Raw genomic sequence first — 20111 nt, forward strand, 5'->3', positions numbered from 1 at the left:
TATACAACTATAGATTAATATACATTTTTGGTTGTTGTTGTTGTTGTTGTTTGATGTGTTGGCTGGTTAGGTGTATTTTCTTTATAATTACAATTGATCTCTGAAGTTAGTGACTCCAGATGATCCAGCAAAGGCATTATTATTACCTTGAAGGAAGTTATGATCACCTATTCTTCTTGGTTTAATTAAATGTTGAATAAGGAATGCAACTCCTAATACCAAGGCTATTATGGCAATTATGATATAGATGATTCCTAAACTTAAATTACGACCTCCAAATATAGAATTAGTAGTGATAACGACACTTTTAGTCCCTCCAAATATACTTACTGGATAATTTAAACCAATTGAGATTTCATAAGTACCTGAAGTTAAAACTTCAGTTTGATTCTTACCATAAAGTTTATAAAATGTAGGTAAACCAGCTGTTCTCATCCAATTCTGTAAAAGTTCCCAAGTATGTAAATCAGGCATATTGGTTTCATTATAACCTTCCGGAAACATTTTATACCAATTTGGAGGTGGAACCACTTGATCAGGAGTATATTTAGTAGTAGCGAATTTATGTTGAATATCAGAAGCCCAAGAAATCCCCACATTGGTTAATTCATAAGTTTCATTATTATCTCCATTTTTAGCATTTAATAATACTGGACTTGAAAATGTATCATTAAAATAAGAATTAGCAATTAATCCACATGGATAAATCAATTTTTGATCATCTCCTTCACCAAGATGTAATAATGGTTTACAATAATCTGTAATGGATCCCGCTGGAACCGCATTTCCTCTTAATTGTTGGATATCATATGAACTAACATATTTACGATGATTTTGATAAAAATTAGTTAATTTATAGTATAAGAAAATTGGAGGATTCAAATCTACTGGTAATGAGAATTGAATTTGACAAGTTTGAGCCAAATCTCCAAATGAATCAGTTGAATTAGTGATTTTCCATTGGAATTCAGGATCAGTATTCTTACTTCTGAAATGATAATTAGTATAACTTGAAGGAATCGATGCAAATGTATCGGTAGCTAATTCATTACATTTAGAATAGTCCACCGAAACAAGTTCAACATTATAGGTGGTATACAATATACTAATCCCCAATGGAGTGAATATGATAGCTATGATGAATAATAATGGTATGACTGATTTGGGAGTTAAGATTGGTTGCCATGCTTTCAATCGTTGTTGTCTGAAGGCTGTGTTTGGAGGTTTTCTTGATTTATGTATATTCGAATTGGTATTTCCTAAAGCGATATTATCATCCTCATCATCTTCATCTTCTGAGTTTCTCCTTCTACGAAGAAAGTTCATGGTTTTATACAAGATGTCTATTAATCACTGCAATTGATCTGTTTGATTAGATGGACCTTTTTGATCTCTATACGTCTTTAGTTTTTGATTTAAATTTTCTATGAAAAAAGAGTGACGTGTGTGTACCAGTTTTTTTTTACATTCTTTGATATTTATTTATTTATTATTCATTAAATCTATTAAAATAAGGTTATGCAACACATATATACAAACTAGACAACTAACTAACTAATTAACTAACTGATAGAACTAACCCTAATCAGTTCTGGCAGTTGGTTTACCATTTTTTTTCTTGTTATTGTTGTTGTTATTAGCATTATTGGTACCGTTGGTGCTACTACTACTATTTTTCTTATCATTTTTCTTTTTAGAATCACCACCAGTTGGTGAAGAACCAGTCTTATCCTTTTGATCCTTAGCTTTCTTACCATTATGGAAATTGTTTCCTGTTTTAGATTCTCTTGGTTCTAACAGAATCTTAACTCCTTCAATCACAGTTTCTTTAGCTTCTAATGCCTTTTGTTGGGCTTCAATTGTAACAAAATCACAAAGAGCAATATTAGAACTTAATCTAAAGAATTTAAGTTCTCCAAAAGTTTGAGAAATATGTTCTCTTAACTTTCTTTCGTCAATATCTAAAACTCCACGGATATATATTGGGAACCATTCTTCCTTTTTAAATTTACCATTTGCTTGAGCAACTGGAGTAACAACGGTCTTTTTAGCAGTAGTGGTGGAAGCAGCAGCAGTAGCAGTAGCGGTGGAGGAAATAGTAGAAGTAGCAGTAGATGCTTTAGTGGTTGGAGTAACAGCTTTTGGTTTTGGAGCAGATTGAGAAGCTAATGCAGCCCATGATAAAGGTTCATTTGAAACCGGTGGTTTTTCTTCAGTTTCAACTTCAGCTTGAACTTCAGCTTCAGTTGCTTCAACAGCAACAACTTCTTCATCCTTTGATTCAACTTCAACTTCTTGAGTTGGTACAGCTGATTGTTCTTCTTCTTGTTGTTCCTCTTCTGGTTCTTCAACTTCTTGCTTAACTTCTGGAGTAGTGACAGCAGTAGTTTCTTCAGAAGCTTCAACCTCATCCTTCTTAACTTCAGTAACTTCTTTAGATTCTTCAATCGATGATTCAACAAGAGTTGAAGCAGAATTTGGACCTGAAGAAGTAGAATCATCATATTTAAATTCATTAAAATCAATAAATTTTAAAATATCATTAGCAACATCAAAAGTATTTTCAGTCTTACCAGGAGTTAAAACAAAAGTTTGAGTGAATTGATGATAAGGAGAATCATCTCTAGCCCATTCACCAAATACAACAATCAAGATATTCTTATTTAAAGAAATTTCAAATACAGCACTAGTAATAACAATTCTATTATTAAGAGAAGTTAATTTAGCATCATTCTTAAATCTACCTTTAATTGATTCAATACCTTGAGCTTTATGAACTGTATTTGAATTTTCTTCATCTTTTTCAGTAGTTGGGAAACTAGCATGAGTCAATGAAGCATTAGCGTGATATATTTTATAAATGTTTTCAATATTAGAATTATAAAACTTATAATAAGATGAAATGAAGAACCAACCGATAGTAGAAGCGCGTTCTTCCAGTAAAGTAGAAACAGCAGCAATCTCTTGGGTTTTTGTGGAAGCAGCAGCAACAGCTGGTGGAGGTGGAGGAGAGGTAGTCATAATCAAAGATGATTATAAGTTAATGGACAGATTAACCCTAGACCAAAGATATATACCAAGCTTAATTGAATGGATGTGGAGACCTTTTGGCTAAATTTAATCTCAATCAAAAATTTTTCCAATTTTTGGAAAATTTTGTTGATCCGTTGTGTGCAGGAAATGAAGTTTATTATAATTACCATAAATAGATATAGAGTAACTACAGATGATAACAGTATAAGTTGATAAGGTAAATATGATAGGAAGATATAAATGATATATAAGAAGAATATGCTATGGAGAAAACTAATACTATATGATTTCAAAAAGATTATGTACTATACAATTTGATAATGTTGCTACTTTACTAATAAGCATCAACAAGCACCAATTTAACTATTATATTCTGATCTCTTTCATGGAATCATCTAAGAACATTCTTTTAATAATTCTTCCAAGATCTTATTTTCCAATTCAGCTTTATTACTAACTCCATTATAACTCTTTACTCCTAATCTTCTTAAAACTTCAATAATTTTATCTCTTGGAAATCCCATATTTTCAAATTGGGCCACAATTGATTCATCAATTCCATATAATGCAGCATCATTCTTAGCTCCGGAACCAAACTTATCACCATCACTAGCATAAAGCTTAGTCCAATAAGCAGCCGTCTCTTCAAACCCCTTATGATTGGCTAAATAATGTTTAGCAACTTCAGCATCTTGAGGATTATTTGGCTCTGGAGATTGTAATAATGATTGTAAAGATATTAATGAACTCTTCAAGGTTAAAATAGGAGTCCATGCATCCTTTAAAATATCCAAACAAATGGCTCCTGTAACTGAACTAATATTGGGATGATAAATCTTTGTGGCAAACTTCATTTGTGGAGGTTTAAATGGATATTCCTTTGGTATAACAATATCAACTTGAAACACACCTCCTTGATAGGGAGTACCGGGAGGACCCTTGAAATACCCAGTTAGGTTGGTTAAATCACTTTCACTATTCAATTCTAACGTTACCCCTGATTGAACATCTTGACGACACTCTTCTAATTCTTTGGAGATCCTCTTAATACGGGACATGATCAAATGTAATAATAATCAATCAATCAATCTCTATGAACAATAATAATAACACAAGTCGACTCTACGATCTTGCTATGGATGATTATATGATACTATCTCCCCAATTGATCAACAATTAAGTGTCTAGTTCGATGGTCTAATATTAGATAACCCTCTGTCTCCAATTTTGTTAACACCTACAAATAATCCTCCCACACCGAACAAATCGAAAAAAAAAAAAATCTAAAAAAGTCGTGCGTAATGACAGAATTGAAAACAGTATACAAAATCAAAACTCTGATCTGATCTAATCTAATATACAATTTATTATTATTATTAATACTATTACTATTATAAAGCTAATATACACACATTATAAAATGTTTTGTTTTGTTTTGTATCGTTTCGTAAATAATGACATAGCGATTGGATCATCATTAATTGTCTCCACTTGGAGTTGATCCTTTTACATGAACAGATAATACTTCAAACATATTTTGAACTTCTGATGATGCATCCTTAACAAATGGTAAATCAAAAAATCCATAATCTCCATTCTTAATCAATTCAGTGAAAACAATGGTTAATCCCCATGGATGTGGTTTATTAACCACTCTTCTTTCAACTAATACTCTGGTAATTAATTCTTGAACAGTTAATTTGGCTTGAGATGAACCCCAAATCGAATTAGAACTAAAAAAATGTAAAATAATTCCAATAAACCAATGAGTATGACTATTTGGATAACGTAATTGATTAGCAATGGCATTAATAAGATGGAATTTGAATTCCAGTGATCCTTGATTCATTAAATCCACTAATAATGCTACTTGAGATGATCTAACATTGAATCCTCTTACATTATTAGGTAATCTATCAGCAACAGCTGAAATACCAACATGTAAAACTAAAGCATTAATCAATTTAACATTATACAGAATAACATCCTTACCAAATTCATTCAATTCTTTAGGATGATTTAATTTTAATCCGCTATAAATGGTTCTCATTAATGCAGGAGCCGGGATTCTTAAAAAGTTTTCCACTGGTTTCTTTAATTGTACTTTGACTAAATCATCACATGGTGAATAAAATACAAGTGGAGCTTCATTGATTTCGGGTAATCTTTCAACTTTTAATCCTTGAGTAAATGGATCCGGTACCGAAACATGAGATGGAGTGGCCGATAATATGATATTTCTTAATTGAATAAATCCAACTGGTAAAGCAGTAATCAATTGATAATGACATTCCACTAAAAATTCAGGATAATCATGTAGAATACCAATGAAAATTCTATTAATAGCTTTAAAGATCACATTAAATACGTCATTATTACCCTCTCTAGAATAAATAGATTGGAATTTCAATAAGGCACTTAATAATTTAACCACTGAATTATAACCAGCTTTATCAGGTAATTCTAATAATCTTGGTAATAACATTCTATGACTAATTAATGTAATCCATGCAAATATAAATGCTGGGAAGATAATAGGTTGTACCAAAGTTAAAACTTCTGCCATATAATTTAAAAATGTGGCATCCAATAATTTGGCTGATTCAATATCGACAATAGTAGAATCACTCCAAAATGATAAGATGGATGAAAATAATCTGAAATAAGCTCTTTCATTCCAATTAGAACCTTCGGTTTCATGATCATTAGCTAATGCAGATAATATAATAGGAATAATCTTCTTCAAATAACTAATTGCTTCAGTTGAAGATTCAAATCTTAAAATGATTTTAATAATCAACATAGCTAAACAATCTACAGCTAAATAGGATTCATGTAATGTCTTGGTTCTAATCTCATGTTCAGTTGCAAAAACTGTAATTGAAAGTTCAACAGCAGATTTGAAGAAAGTTTGGAAATATTCAGGATCAGTTAAAATCTCATTGGCTAATAAACCTTCTATAAATTGATCTTGTAAATCATCAGATTGCTCTGGATGAGTTAAAAGTTTAACCCACTCTGAAAAGACGTAACCTAATTGAGAATATAATTGATTAGAGGCTGGAGATGCTAAATTACCTAAAACTTCAAATAAATTATCTCTAGCAATCTTAGCTTGTCTAAGTTCCTCAGTTGAATCATCAGATACAAATTTACTAAGACTATCTAAAGTATAGGCAAATTCAGATCTTAATGCAATTGGTTGTGGTTCAGATGCACTAAATACACTCAGCAACAAATTAGCAGCAAATTTAACCACAATTGGATTACCAGATTCTGCAATAAGCTTCCCTAAAGAAGAATCCAATTTTAATGGCAGTACTAATTGAACCTTTAATAATGAAAGCATAACTGGCATATTAAACTTACGTTGATCTTCGGAATGAACTAACCACCAAGTAACATCTTTAGCGGTTGAAGGAGAATATTCACATAATTTATCCAAAATAACTACATAAATTTCAGTGCCTAACGGATTCTCGTGACCTTGAGTAAATAAATAATTTACTGCATGTTGAGCAACCTTTAATAACAATTCAGGGTATTTAATAGCATTATTTTGAGCAAGTGATAAAACTTGACTTAAAGCCACCATGATTGGATGGTTTGGATTAAGTTCGCTTATCGTAGTTTCTTGAGCTTCAGTAGCCAATTGAATTGCCTTTTGAGAATGTTGTTGAATTATGTTGTATAACTGGTCTGATGCATAAATTTCTGGTTGTTGTTGTTGTTGTATTGGTTGTCTTGGAGCCACAACTTGAGTTTCAATTGGTGGAGCAATGATATTGTCATCAGTAACGTTAGGGTTGTTACCAAATGTTTCATAGATACGTAATTGCGCAGCTGAAAGACCTTCTGGTTTTAAACCTAATGGATCTGGCAATCTCATAGCATATTCGGAAGCACCTTCGTCAATGAATGGTTGAGCAGGGTTATGTTGTTCACGTAATAAAACATGGATTTTCATTCTTTCATCGATTAATTCACTAATATTATCTTGTGCAATTTTATCAACGATGTCAACACATAAACCAACATTCTCTAAAATAGCAGTATTTAATTCACCTAATGGAATTTCTTCAACTGATCCTAAAAGCTGGATCATGGCACTTTCAATACTTTCAGACAAAACCTTTTTACCACTACATAACACCATACTATGAGCTAATTGTTGGGCTAAATTTTGATAACTATTACGGAACTTAATGGTATCTTTTTCAATAGCAAAATCTTTTCTAACAAGTGCTTCAGTTGTAGTGAGAACTGCTTCAGAAACTCTAGTTAAAATAGGAACTGCACATTCACGAACAGCTCTAGTTAAAGAAGCTTGGAACGCTCTTCTCCAATTTGGATTCTGAATGAATATAGATGTACCAATCAAATTACTGAAGCTTGTGTCTAAACCTTCTTGAGGTTGTTGAGGTTGTACTTGAGCTTGGAGCGGTTGTTGGAGTTGTGGTTGACCCAAATTAGGACCAACTGGACCAAGTTCAGGTCCGACACCTGGAAGTTTTTGTGGTCCTCCCAAGTATTGTGGCTGAAGTTCAGGTTGTTGTTGTTCCAAACTTAATCTGGTAATTTCATTAGTCAAACTGACAGTTTCAGGATGGATACCAAACATAGCAGCTAAAGCAGTTGGATCAGGATTATGGTCCTTAATGATTGTTGAAGGTGTAATATCTTTAACTTTTAAATCAAATGAATTCAATAAAACTTCGATCTCAAACTTCAAGTTAAGACTTAACTCGGCATACTCATAAAGTTCAGCCAACACCTTAATTATACCCAAAACCCAAGGATTAGGAGGTCTGAAGACTTTTGAATACTGAGCTTGATCTAAAATCTTAGCCACAAATGGAATAATTAAAGATAAGGTTTTAAAATCATAAGCTTCAACTAATAAGAATTTCAAAGCAATTTGATCTCTTCTTAATGGTTTGTCTTCACCTAAAGTAATTTTTCCTAACCAAGCACCTAAATTCTTCAATTGATTTCTTTCTGGTCTTGAATCTCTAAAATTTCTGATTATATGGTCAATTTCACTTAAAGTGATACTTAAAATGTAACCATAAAAAATTGGATCGTCAATAGCTTTAACTAATCTGGCATATAATCCATGATTATTTGGTTCAGCTTTCGCTCTGTCGACAACAATATAGTTAGAGAACCAAGCATAATGACTCTCTCTTAATAATTCATTGACTTCACCTAATCTTAAATTATCTTCAGTCATATTGTTGACACTAAATAATAATCTATCTGAAATATTTGCTGGTGGTTCTTCTTGTTCAACAGTTCCAACCAATTTTTCTGAAACAGTAATTGATTGATACTTTGGACCAGTAGCTTCAGGAGTTGGAGTAGCATTTTGATTACTACATGGAATTCCATTTGCAGCATCCTTAACTATTTGAAACATTCTAGCATGTTGATTTAATGAACGACATTCTAATAAATGTTTACAATAAATTGGATATTCATGCAATTTGGATTTGAAATTATACAATGATTGTACGGCAAATTTGAATAAATGAGAATCAGGCGGTTGATTACAAGACTCCCAAATAAAATTCAATGCAACAGTCAAAGTAGTACCTTGAATTAATTCCTTTTCTAATAAAGCCCCAAATAAAAGTGAAGTGGATGCTAATGCAGCTAACGGATAACCAGCAAAGAATTTATATTCATCCAATAAAGAATGAATCATACAAGCAAAAACATCTTGTTGATGAGGGTCATCACTATTTTTCATGGCAATTAACATATCGACAATGACTTTAATTTCGACTTCTTTATTATACATCTTTTTATAAGATGATTTCATTTCTTGTTCAACTGCTGGTAAGAAACAAATTGAATTTTCGGCATTGGACAAAATTGCTTCGTCGTGACCATTACCAAAATTGATTAATCTCGGATAAGTTGTTAAAACTAACAATTGTAAATTTTTCAATTTATCACTATCCACTAATCCATTCGACGACTTTAATTTATCTAAAAGATAATTAGCCACTGGCAATCTTAAAACGTTTATAGGATCATCACCAAGTAAAACTGAACCTTGAGGAATTTGTTGAATTACGTTATAATCTCTTTGAGCTCTTTCGTCGACCGCTTGTAATAAAGCAGGATAAAATTCATGTTTCAATTGAGGATCTTTGGTTTTAGATTCAATCAATGATTTAAAATCAATTCCATACAATGAACTTTCAACTATGAATTTGGCTGACATTTTAGGATCAATTTGACCAACAGTAATTAATAATTGATCAACAATACCAAGTTTACCTGCTATAGAAAGCAATTTGTCAACTGTTTCAACGGTATTTCTGGTTTGATAAAATTTAATAAATCTTTGAATTATAAAATCAGGACCTTGATCCTTTACAGTATTCAAGACATCATTGATTGCTGGATTATCAGATTCTATAAGGATTCCAAATGAATTATCAATCAAATCGGTGATAAATGGAGTTTGTTCTGCTAAACTAATTCCGGCAACAATAAGATATTCTGGGTACGTTCTGTAATCAAGTTCGAAACGTTGAGTTATGAAAGCATTCAATTGGCGTTCACCATCTGATATTTGTTGTTGCTGTTGTTGTTGGATTTGCTTTATAACTTGTAATTCTAATTTGGTAATATTTATAAATTTCAAAATAGTTTTTGCCTTTGGTGGTTGTTGGGGTTGCTCAAATGGTAAACAAAGAGCCAAGTTGTTTGACAAAGTGATATCATAAGCACCAGGATTTTGTTGATTGGGCATGGCTTGTAATACAGATAATAAAGTTTTATTAAACCACCAATCATAATTTAAGAATATATCAAGAGGACCTTCCTTAAAATCTAATGATGATAATAATTGATGAATACTTAAAGGTAAAGGAGCAATATTTCTTTGAGACGAAGGAAATAAATTCTTATGAACTTCTGAAAAGACTTCATACCAGTTAATTCTAAAATTAGCTTGTTGATCTAAAGTTTTAAAGCAAGTTTGTAAGAGAGCACCATCGGCATCAGCTTCAGGAGCACTCTTTGGACTTAAGAAACCAGCACCTTGAGAATTAGGAAATAAAATCTCTGATACAATCAAAGCAATACTTTGATCGACGTCATTTGGCTTTAATTGTAACAATAAAGGTAATAACTTATCAGTTAATAAATTATCAGGTCCGATTTCAACTAATAAGTCTTTGAATGACATTTTTAAGATATTATTATAAAACTTATCGATTGGTTCGATATTTAATTTTAAAAATTTAAAAGAATTTAAAGCAATTAATTTATGCGTAAATGGAAAATAAGGAGTATTTAAAATGCAGTCCAAAAATAAATTCCAATTAAAGTTAGCAGGATAATCTTTTGATTTAATAGCACTTAATAATTTGAAGCGATTTTCTATTAAAAAGGTTTTTGTTTTAGTTGAGTCTTCTTTTGATTCAAGTTTAACAATTAGAATAAATGAAAAGATTAAATCACAGTTATATCTGGTAATAAATTCAATTAATGAAAGATTGAAAGTGGAAGTTTCTTGGAATAATTTAGTTAAATGAATGAATAATAATTCTAAATAGTTTAAATCTTTAGCAATGAATTCTAATTCTTTAGCAAATAATTGTTCGATAGGTACTAATTCTGGTTCAGTATTTTTATTAACTAATTTAAGGAAAACAAATAACTTTTCAAAATAGTTATTTATAACGATTGGATTAGATGTTTGAGTTGATAAAATGTATCTAATTTGATTGAAATGACTGGATAAGTTATCTTTATCTAAAGTAGTTAATAAAATTGAAATTTGATTTATAATTACTTTAGTTAATTCTGGATCTTCAATTTTATAAGTCAATTCTTGTTCTGCTTTCACTAATGATGATGATTTGTTTTGCGCTTGTTGTTGTTGCTGTTGTTGTTGCTGTTGTTGTTGTTGAACTTCTTGTGACTCTTGTTGGCCCTTTGGGCGTGAAAGGTTGATGTCTGACACGATCGTGTGTTTGATAGCTATATAACCAACCTATAACCAGGAAAAGATCTATGACTAAGTTTCTACTTGGTGGGGTTGGAAATACACTTCTACTACTTCAACAAATGAATGGTTTATTGAACGTGAGTCGCTACTTCAATTGATTGATTGATTGATGGATGGATTGATTAACTATTTCTACCTTTTTGGCTGCCAGCGGGATCTTGTTATAGAGGGCTGGATATAGTATGAAATAGAATGTTAAATGCAAGTATATAAATGGTGGGGGTGATATATCAGATCTAATCAGTAGTCTAGATATATCTGTCTATGTATAAGAATGCTGTAATGATGGATGATTTGGATTGATTCCTTGCAAGTTTGATCTAGCCCTTGATAATTTTGGTTGTAAATTTTTTTAAGCTCAGTATTTTTGGCCACTGTTGAGAGTTGTTAGGAGGAGGAAGAAGAAAAAAAAGTATCAAAAGTGTTACCCGGATTTTTATATGTGGTGACGGTCGCTACCAAGTGTTGGGTTGCAAATTGTATTTTTTAAACTTAATATTGTTGGTATCCTTGAACTAACTAACTAGAAGTATAAATAATAAATAAATAAATAAATAGAGAAGTAAATAAATAATAAATCAATCAACCAACGTTACATAACTTTCATAATATCCAGCTTTAAGGCATCAGCACCGTCAACTTGATTCTCATCAATCAATTCCATGGCTTTCTTTAACAATACTTTCAAAGTATTGTTTTCCACTATCAATGCTGAAGATGCAGCTGATACAGTGGATTCATTATCTGCCGTTGGTGATTTCTTAAATGTGGGCAATTTCAAATAATCTGTGAATGATTTATTTTCATTACTACTTACATCACTTACATCGGAATAGATTGATTCTAATTCATGTTTGGAAGATGAATTATTGGAGTTCTGATTGTGAGTTGTAGAAAACACTGAAGTGGTTGATTGATTTAAAGTATTGATTGAAGAACTATTAGAACGATTACGTAATGAAGTAACCCCTTGGTTCGATAATGATCTTAAATTTAATGATAATTTCTTAAACTTATCAATAATTGGATTGAAATGTTCATCATGATAGCCATCATCATCAAGAAGTTTATCATCAAGTTTTTCAAAATTAAGGAATAAAGCTTCATCCCAAGATAATAATAATTGTCCAAAGAATAGATCTAAATTATTTATGACATTACTCCATTTACTTTCATTTAATAAATGTTGATAAATGATTTCTTCTTCTCCCTTTGATAAACTCATTAAGATTGGTTTATTACTTATGATTAATCCAAGTGATATTTTGAATAACCCAATTTTCCAACCTTGAATTAAACAGAAATCAATAATACGATTTATAATGGATGAATCAGGGGAATGGGATGAAATAAAGGATAACCACCATTGATAAAGAAATGGTTTAAATTCCACAAATTCAATAAGATGATTGAATAACTGTGAATCAACTGATTTTAAAAGGTTAAGAAATTCCAAATACCAATTATTTAACGTAGATGCCATAGTGAAAGTTGAAAATATATTATGCAATTGAGGTTCATTTTCCATTATATTAATTAATGAATAGAATGTTAATAATGAATTTTGATTAAAATTATGATATAATACCCCTACTAAGAATAATAAACCTTGACAATAACCTAATTCAACATCATAATTGGCATAAACATTTAAAATAGTAGATAAGTTTTGAATCACTTTTTCTTGTTTAAAGAAACTTATAGTAGGAAAAGTACGATTTAAATCTTTGGAGATTTGTTTGGAAATTTCAACGTTATATGAATGTTGAAAGTTTTGATATACATATTTAATCGATTGAGGGATCTTTTTATTGGATAATAAAAACAATTTCTTCCAAATTAATGATCGAATTTGATTAGGTATACCACCTTGTTGTAAAAATAATAATTGAGTATAATATGGTAAAGTATTGATAGTTCTAGTTGGATTATTCAATAAAGAAATCCAATATGACTTTTCTAAATTTGAATTTATTTGTTGTTTTATTTCAATATAGGATAAACAACATTTTTGATAATCATCTTCATTAGCTAAAGATCTACCACATTTATTACAAGTTGAAAACTCATCATTTTTAAAATGATAATTTTTGAATATTTGATTGAATTTATCTTCACTAATTTCGATTTGTTGGGCTTCATTGACATCTTCCAACTTCTCATCAGATTCAAAATTAGATTCTGAATCTTCATCTCCATCAGAATCAGAATCAGTTAAGGATCCACTACTGTATCTTAAACATTCAATTTTTAATTCAATGTTATTTTGTAAGATAGTAGTTCCATAATCTGAACATGAACTTAAAGATTCTTCAAATTCAATCAATGATTCATAATCGATCATTGTAACTAGTTATAATATGAATAAATATGGATGGTGGTTGCGTAGATAGATTGATTAAACGTAAAAGACAAAAGGAACGGCTGTAGTTAATATATATAAAACTTTAAAAGGAAATGGAACAAGGAAATCTTAAAGGAATGACTGGAAATGCTAATGAATGAGAACTGATACTACCAACTGATGAGTTAGTATCTAAGATAAGGAATGAATAGTAGTTGGCATATAGATATTGTTGGTATGAAAAATTACTTGATTGGTGATTCTAAAACACTTTTATACTCAAAACAGTAATTTTTGTTTACAGCCAAAATTTCACGATCAAAAATTTTTTTATCGCGTAACTGTAAACCAAAACATGAGAAAGGAGCTTGAAAAGGAGGTGTTAACTATTGAGGCGTTGATGTTGTCAGTGAGAGTAACTGACAACCAGAGAGTTGCGTCCATTCCGAGGGCATTATTAAGTATGAAATCATGTGATTGACACTAAGATAGGTAATCATTATCAGGTGAAACTGCCCTCGAAAATAATGGTCGTAAATCGAATTATGCTAACATTTTTATAGATGCTGTAAAAAATTGACTGTCAGAAGAGTATTTGCAATGGCATGGCAACCAAAGGACACTAAACTTCAATCATGGTATACTATTTCAAGGCTAAAGCAGAAGAAAATGATGAAAATCAAGAATATAACGACTTTGGTGCCGATATAGCTGACGAAGATGATGCTGACTCTAGAGAATATATCATATATATGGGTAAAGATAAAATTGAAAATGATCCATTAATTAAACATTCAAATAAGAAGAATATCTGGTTTCATGTAGATAATCATTCATCAGCTCATTTATATTTACAAATCACAAAGGATGAACATATCAATTTCAAATCATTTGATAAATTCGTTATCAATCCATCTATCTTACAACAAGTTTGTCAATTAACTAAAGCCAATTCAATTAAAGGAAATAAATTAAATAATGTAACTGTCATTTATACTCCAGTAGATAATTTACATACCGATGGTTCAATGGATATAGGGACAGTTACATTCAAGAACGCTAAACAAGTCAAACGTCTTAAAATCACTAAACGAGAAAATGCCATTATAAATAAATTAAATAAAACCAAATATGAAATATCAATTGATGAGTTTAAACAACAACAAGTGACATTTGAAAAGGATATTGAGAATGAAAGAAGAAGATTGGAAAAGGAACAAGAACAATTGAATAAAATATATGAAAAGAATCGTAAGGATAAATTAGATCCTTATGCTGATTTATTTACTGAAGATAATGTTAATCAAAGTAGTAACGAATATAGAAATGAAAATTGGGCTGAAGATGATTTCATGTAACATCTTACATCTACTAGATTACAACTTGTATATACAATAAAACAAAAGAAACACAATTTATATATATTTAACGTATTTGTTCATATAGATTATATGTATAGCTCTTTCTTTGGGAGATTATTCTGTTATTCGTTATAAATTTTTTTTTGATAAGAAATGGTGCTATTAAATCAAAAACAACATCATTCTTTACTTTAAGTGAATATATATAAAGATGAAAATGATAAAAAGATATATTCTTCAGAAATGATAAACTAATTGAATGAATTGGCAAAAAGGACAAATTCATCATTAGATTTAAACATTTCTCTCGTTAAATGATATGATTGCCATTACTACTGATGAATAATGGAATGGATGAAATAAAAAATGAAATGGAGGATGGTGATGATGATAAATGGATGGATTGATGAATAGGTGTGTAGTAGATGAGTTAAAATGATGAATAATTAATTTACAATGTTTATGAATTGTTTAATCCATCTTAACTGGGAATTTACCAGCAGCTCTTTGATCATCCCATTTTTCAACCCAATCAAGTGGACATAATGAAGTGAAAGTCTTAAAGAAGATTTGACATGGTTCAAATTCTTCACCTTTAACATTAACACATTTATGATAATCAACGTAAGATTGAGCACAATGTTTGGTTTGGTTTTGGTATGGGAATCTTGGGTCGAATTGTGGAGTATCGAATTTAAAGGTTTCTGGATCAATGGCCATTGTGAAGTTTAGTCAATTATATAATATGATATGATATGATATGAATTTAGTTTAAAAGAAAACAATAAAATTACAGATATATCAACTATAAATATATATTTACAGTCAAAAGTTTTCTTTTTCAATCTTACGATTTTTTTTTCTCTCTCTTTGGTCTGTCTGTTGTCTGAGGTCTCTTCTTACTCAGTTTTGGTTATTAGTTTTTTAATTGGTTAATTTTTAAGTCACGTGTGACAGCACGTGATTAGTTTTATTTTATTTATTTATTTTGACTTTAGTTATATATACAATTTACTAGGCTAACTTCGTTGGATGGTCCAATTAGTTAAATCGTATTGATTACCATCGCCAACTACTAACAAATTATGCAACACTGGTAATTGATATACTTTATATCCTCTGATACTCTTTATAATCTTTTGCTCTTCACGTTCATGAATTAATATTTCATGATTATTATTATCTTTATTATCAGCTAATCTCTCTTGCAATAATGGATTCGCTATCATTCTTTGATTCTTCGGGTTTTCAGTATACTTATAATTAGGATTAATAGTACTGGAATGGCTCGTTATCTTATTAAATTGAGTAATCTGTATTTTATTCTCATGTTTCTCAGCTAATTTCTGTTTAACAATCTCTATTATACTGATGGCTTTATTTATACTATTGGACATACTGGTAACTAATACAGAATTACCTTGCTCTAATTCAGTTGTGATTTGAGTAATACGATTCTTAATCGAATCATTCTTAGTAACTTTGATCGATTTACCAATCTTTGGAACTTGTGAACTATTTATTATCGATTGTTCAATCTCTTGAATCTCATTATTAAAGGATAATTTATCTTGTTGTCGAAGTAACTCTTGACTAGGACTATCATCTGTCCCTATCAGAGACGGTATTTGACTTGACATTATATGATATGATATATTATATTAAATTTGGTTGCTATTCTATATATACACTTCCTTTCTTTAAATGCAAATAAATTTTTGATTCATCACCTAAAAGGAAAAAAAAAAAAAAAAATCGCACGCTACCAACTATGGATCTGATTTACTCTCTTTATCCACTTCGGGTGCTGTATCATATGTTTTAAAACTACCATTTTTTGAACTACTTCCTTTGGAACTAGTATCTTTAGAACTATTACCGGCACTATGTAATATAAATGAAGATGTATCTAGATCTCGATATCTACTAGTTGAAGTTTGGTCTAAAAATTCATCAAATTGAACTAATTGTAATACTCTATTATGAGATTCAACTAATTTTTCAGTAGGAGTATATCTATTAGTTGGTATGGGCATATGATAAAACATATTCTTTTTAATTGATTTCTTCTTCTTAAGTATAGGATTGGTAAGATTAAGTTGCATCAGTGATGGTCTGGAGACTGGAATTACAAATCCATTGGATTGTAGTACATAAGTATTTCCTTGTTCGTCATGAAGAGTTTTAACTTGTACAGGAGCTGAATTAGGAAAATTCATCATAGGAGGATATTGAGCATAATTTAATGATAAACTTGATGATGAATTGATTTGAGGTGATTCAACAAACATATTTTGTGAAGTTGAATTTTGTAATTCAGAAACCGTGGCTGACATAGCTTCTCTTGGTGGTGGGGTATCAGCATCAAAAAACACTTCTTCATCTCCGTAAGTTAAATGTTCTCTACCTATCATTAACTCTTTTAGAGTATCATCGATTTCTTCAACCTCATCATCGTCTTCATCTTGTTGAATATCTTTTTTCTTTGTCGATACCATTAGGACTAACGGCTGTGAATATTGTAAAGAAAGTTTTAAAGTATATTGTACTAATCTTAGATGATGTAAACGATTGTTTGTTAATATTCCATGAGATATTGTTTCTATGTCGAGATTCACTTTATCGATATATATAATGGTTGGATATGAATTAGATACTGCTTTAAATCTTTGATCACTAGTTATAATAAAATCATATTGACTGATGCTTCGACCGGCGGTAATTGGATCTGACTTAGCAAACATAGTGGGTGATAAAATGTAGTTGATTGGAACAATTCTTAAGTTTGATGGATAGTTTTTGATGGCATTCTGTTTGTGAATCGATTTACCTTTTATCATGACATCCAATTTCCACAATCTGTCAGATAAACACCAAAATAGTAATTTATACTTGGATAGAAGTAAACCATCAATAAATAAGATGCTAAGGATTGGATTCATTTGATGACTGGCTTCATTTAACGATATTTATGTAGAACAATGGATTGATGTTGCCAGTTTTATGAATAGATTTTGATGATTTTAAAATTGGGCTGTAAAAAAAAAGATAGTTGTAACAAAAATTCAAAAATTTTATCTCAGTTTTGATTAGATTTTGATTAGAATTGCTACGTTAACTGATTAATCATACTACAACCAGTCATTTCCACATACTATTTACTCACATAGACTCAGGTCTATTCACATATATCATCTTACACCATGAATTAAGAATATGGTAGCAAAGCGTTCATACTTAAACATGAAAGATTTGCAGTTATGAAGTTACAAACTAGAAATGACTGCGGAATAATCCGTTACCGCAAAATTTTTCTACTTTGAACTCGGTTACGCGGAAATCAACTAATCAAAATTTCCCCCACGAATTAATTGCAATGTGAAAGTTGCCCACTTTTCAGAAAACCTTTAAAACTGAATTTTTGACTTCTTTTCAACTATATCATAGAAGAATAACTGACTGACCATATCCCTTGCTGTTGTTGGAACGTTTGTACTGCCCCCAATTCATAATACTTTAGCATTTGTTTATGATTAGATTAAATCCTATAAAACAAATCCTTATAAAACCACACTATTCTGTCCTTTCATCAGTTCCTCATTTTACCATCACTAGATTATTCACAACTTCAATTACAACAATGTCCACTTTACAAATTCCTTCAAAGCAATCAGCTCACAAATTGACCTTGATTCCAGGTCCAATTGAATTCTCAGATGAAGTTTTAGAAGCTATGTCAACTCCTTCTCAAGGTCATACTTCTCCTGAATTCGTTAGTACTTTTCAATCAGTTTTAAAGAATTTAAGAACAGTTTTCAAATCTGAAGACCCAAAGGCTCAAGCTTATGTCTTAGCTGGTTCAGGTACTTTAGGTTGGGATATCACTGGTGCCAATCTTGTTAGCCCAGGTGATAAAGTTTTAGTTTTATCCACTGGTTTTTTTTCAGATGGTTTTGCTGATGCTTTAAAAATCTATGGTGCTGATGTCGATGTATTAACTGCTGAAGTTGGTGATGTTGTACCATTACCTGAAATTGAAGAACAATTAAAGAAAGAAAAATATACCGCTATAACTATAACTCATGTTGATACTTCAACTTCAGTTGTTAGTGATGTTGAAGCTGTTTCAGCCGTGGTTAAAAAGGCTTCTCCAGAAACTTTAATTGTGGTTGATGGTGTTTGTTCAATTGCTGTTGAAGATTTAGAATTTGATAAATGGGGTATAGATTATGCTTTAACTGCATCACAAAAGGCACTTGGTGTTCCAGCTGGTTTATCAGTTTCTTTTGCTTCAGCCAGAGCCATTGAAAAGGCAACTGCCAGAAAAGAATCAGTTTATTTCGCATCTTTAAAAAGGTGGACTCCAATTATGAAAGCTTATGAAAGTGGTAGTGGTGCATATTTCGCTACTCCAGCTATTCAAACCATTACTGCTTTAAAAGTTTCTCTTGATCAAATTCTCGCTCAAGGAATAAACGAAAGATTTGCTCAACATGAAAAAGCATCAACTAAATTCAAAGATGAACTTGAAAAATTAGGTTTAAAGATCTTACCCGTCAATCGTAAAGTTGCTGCTCATGGTTTATCTGCAGTTTACTTCCCAGAAGGAGTTAATGGAGGTGAATTCATTGGATCATTAGCTAAAAAAGGATTTACCATTGCCGGTGGTATCCATAAAGCTTTAGCTGGTAAATATTTTAGAGTTGGTCATATGGGATATTCCATTCCAGCTGGTCATATCGATTTACTTTCGAAAGCTATTGGAGAATCAATCTCTGAACTTAAGCAGTAACTTGAAATTGTTCCTCAACCGAAACTTTGATTGAAATTTAATGTTAAAATTGTATTTATTGTTGTTTGTTTGTTTTTTTTAAATAATTGCGTTACTTTTTTTTAGATTAAAATACAAAATAAGCTAGAAAGAGGATTATGTTGTTTATAAAGTCTTGTAGATAATAGTATAACCATCAAGGTCCTCAATAATTGGTTATCCTGATTCAACATATTTAAACATCACTGTGGAAGGAAATGATTATAAATTTTCTCAACATTCTGTTTCTATATATTAAAAACCAGTTTATATGATGCAACAATTGATATAATAACTTCTGTTGTTCGTCTAGGATTCATTTTTCAATTGGTATAGACATCGATTATACGGTGTAGGCGATATCGGAGTCCGAGTTGAGAGAGACACCACAGTTTTCAATTTTCTTCACTCACTTTTCTGGCTCGATAACTTGATTTACAATTTACCTAAAGAAATACGTTTCTGCCATTGATAGAATTAGTACCATCGATATATGATTTAGCCCTTAGGCACTGATGTTTAGAAATAGTGGAG

General features: G+C 30.8%; 10 protein-coding genes across 10 annotated transcripts; 2 read left to right on the plus strand and 8 right to left on the minus strand. All coding sequences in view use genetic code 12, as the record gives it.

Annotated features, from left to right (window-relative positions):
- Positions 1-56: 56 nt before the first annotated feature.
- CDC50 (aminophospholipid translocase regulatory protein) lies at positions 57-1471 on the minus strand. The gene has a single exon (XM_064906878.1). The coding sequence runs from the start codon at positions 1324-1326 to the stop codon at positions 88-90; it is 1239 nt and encodes a 412-aa protein (XP_064763932.1). The 5' UTR covers positions 1327-1471; the 3' UTR covers positions 57-87.
- A 2-nt stretch (positions 1472-1473) lies between these two features.
- Positions 1474-3235, minus strand: DFJ63DRAFT_328413 (uncharacterized protein). The gene has a single exon (XM_064907634.1). It carries the CDS (start codon positions 3019-3021, stop codon positions 1582-1584), a length of 1440 nt encoding a protein of 479 aa, XP_064763933.1. The 5' UTR covers positions 3022-3235; the 3' UTR covers positions 1474-1581.
- A 193-nt stretch (positions 3236-3428) lies between these two features.
- Positions 3429-4091, minus strand: DFJ63DRAFT_322262 (E2 ubiquitin-conjugating protein; the record flags this gene model as incomplete). Its single annotated transcript, XM_064907409.1, has 1 exon — positions 3429-4091. One exon carries the CDS (start codon positions 4089-4091, stop codon positions 3429-3431), a length of 663 nt encoding a protein of 220 aa, XP_064763934.1.
- A 419-nt stretch (positions 4092-4510) lies between these two features.
- On the minus strand, positions 4511-10237 carry CDC39 (CCR4-NOT core subunit; the record flags this gene model as incomplete). Its single annotated transcript, XM_064904805.1, has 1 exon — positions 4511-10237. The coding sequence occupies one exon, from the start codon at positions 10235-10237 to the stop codon at positions 4511-4513; it is 5727 nt and encodes a 1908-aa protein (XP_064763935.1).
- Positions 10238-11537: 1300 nt separating this feature from the next.
- On the minus strand, positions 11538-13724 carry DFJ63DRAFT_87026 (TBC domain-containing protein). Its single transcript, XM_064909154.1, has one exon. It carries the CDS (start codon positions 13404-13406, stop codon positions 11655-11657), a length of 1752 nt encoding a protein of 583 aa, XP_064763936.1. The 5' UTR covers positions 13407-13724; the 3' UTR covers positions 11538-11654.
- Positions 13725-14913, plus strand: DFJ63DRAFT_87107 (uncharacterized protein). Its single transcript, XM_064909158.1, has one exon. It carries the CDS (start codon positions 14042-14044, stop codon positions 14762-14764), a length of 723 nt encoding a protein of 240 aa, XP_064763937.1. The 5' UTR covers positions 13725-14041; the 3' UTR covers positions 14765-14913.
- On the minus strand, positions 14828-15531 carry DFJ63DRAFT_317918 (cytochrome c oxidase subunit VIb). Its single transcript, XM_064906879.1, has one exon. The coding sequence runs from the start codon at positions 15485-15487 to the stop codon at positions 15239-15241; it is 249 nt and encodes an 82-aa protein (XP_064763938.1). The 5' UTR covers positions 15488-15531; the 3' UTR covers positions 14828-15238.
- A 106-nt stretch (positions 15532-15637) lies between these two features.
- DFJ63DRAFT_87190 (uncharacterized protein) lies at positions 15638-16708 on the minus strand. The gene has a single exon (XM_064909159.1). It carries the CDS (start codon positions 16405-16407, stop codon positions 15787-15789), a length of 621 nt encoding a protein of 206 aa, XP_064763939.1. The 5' UTR covers positions 16408-16708; the 3' UTR covers positions 15638-15786.
- Positions 16537-17709, minus strand: DFJ63DRAFT_311933 (uncharacterized protein; the record flags this gene model as incomplete). Its single annotated transcript, XM_064905871.1, has 1 exon — positions 16537-17709. The coding sequence occupies one exon, from the start codon at positions 17707-17709 to the stop codon at positions 16537-16539; it is 1173 nt and encodes a 390-aa protein (XP_064763940.1).
- Positions 17710-18407: 698 nt separating this feature from the next.
- Positions 18408-19559, plus strand: DFJ63DRAFT_322264 (pyridoxal-phosphate-dependent aminotransferase family protein; the record flags this gene model as incomplete). Its single annotated transcript, XM_064907410.1, has 1 exon — positions 18408-19559. The coding sequence occupies one exon, from the start codon at positions 18408-18410 to the stop codon at positions 19557-19559; it is 1152 nt and encodes a 383-aa protein (XP_064763941.1).
- Positions 19560-20111: the final 552 nt, after the last annotated feature.

This window comes from Scheffersomyces coipomensis (assembly GCF_036884675.1).
Source record: "Scheffersomyces coipomensis strain NRRL Y-17651 chromosome Unknown DFJ63scaffold_2, whole genome shotgun sequence".
In the NCBI taxonomy this organism is placed as follows: Eukaryota; Fungi; Ascomycota; class Pichiomycetes; order Serinales; family Debaryomycetaceae; genus Scheffersomyces; species Scheffersomyces coipomensis.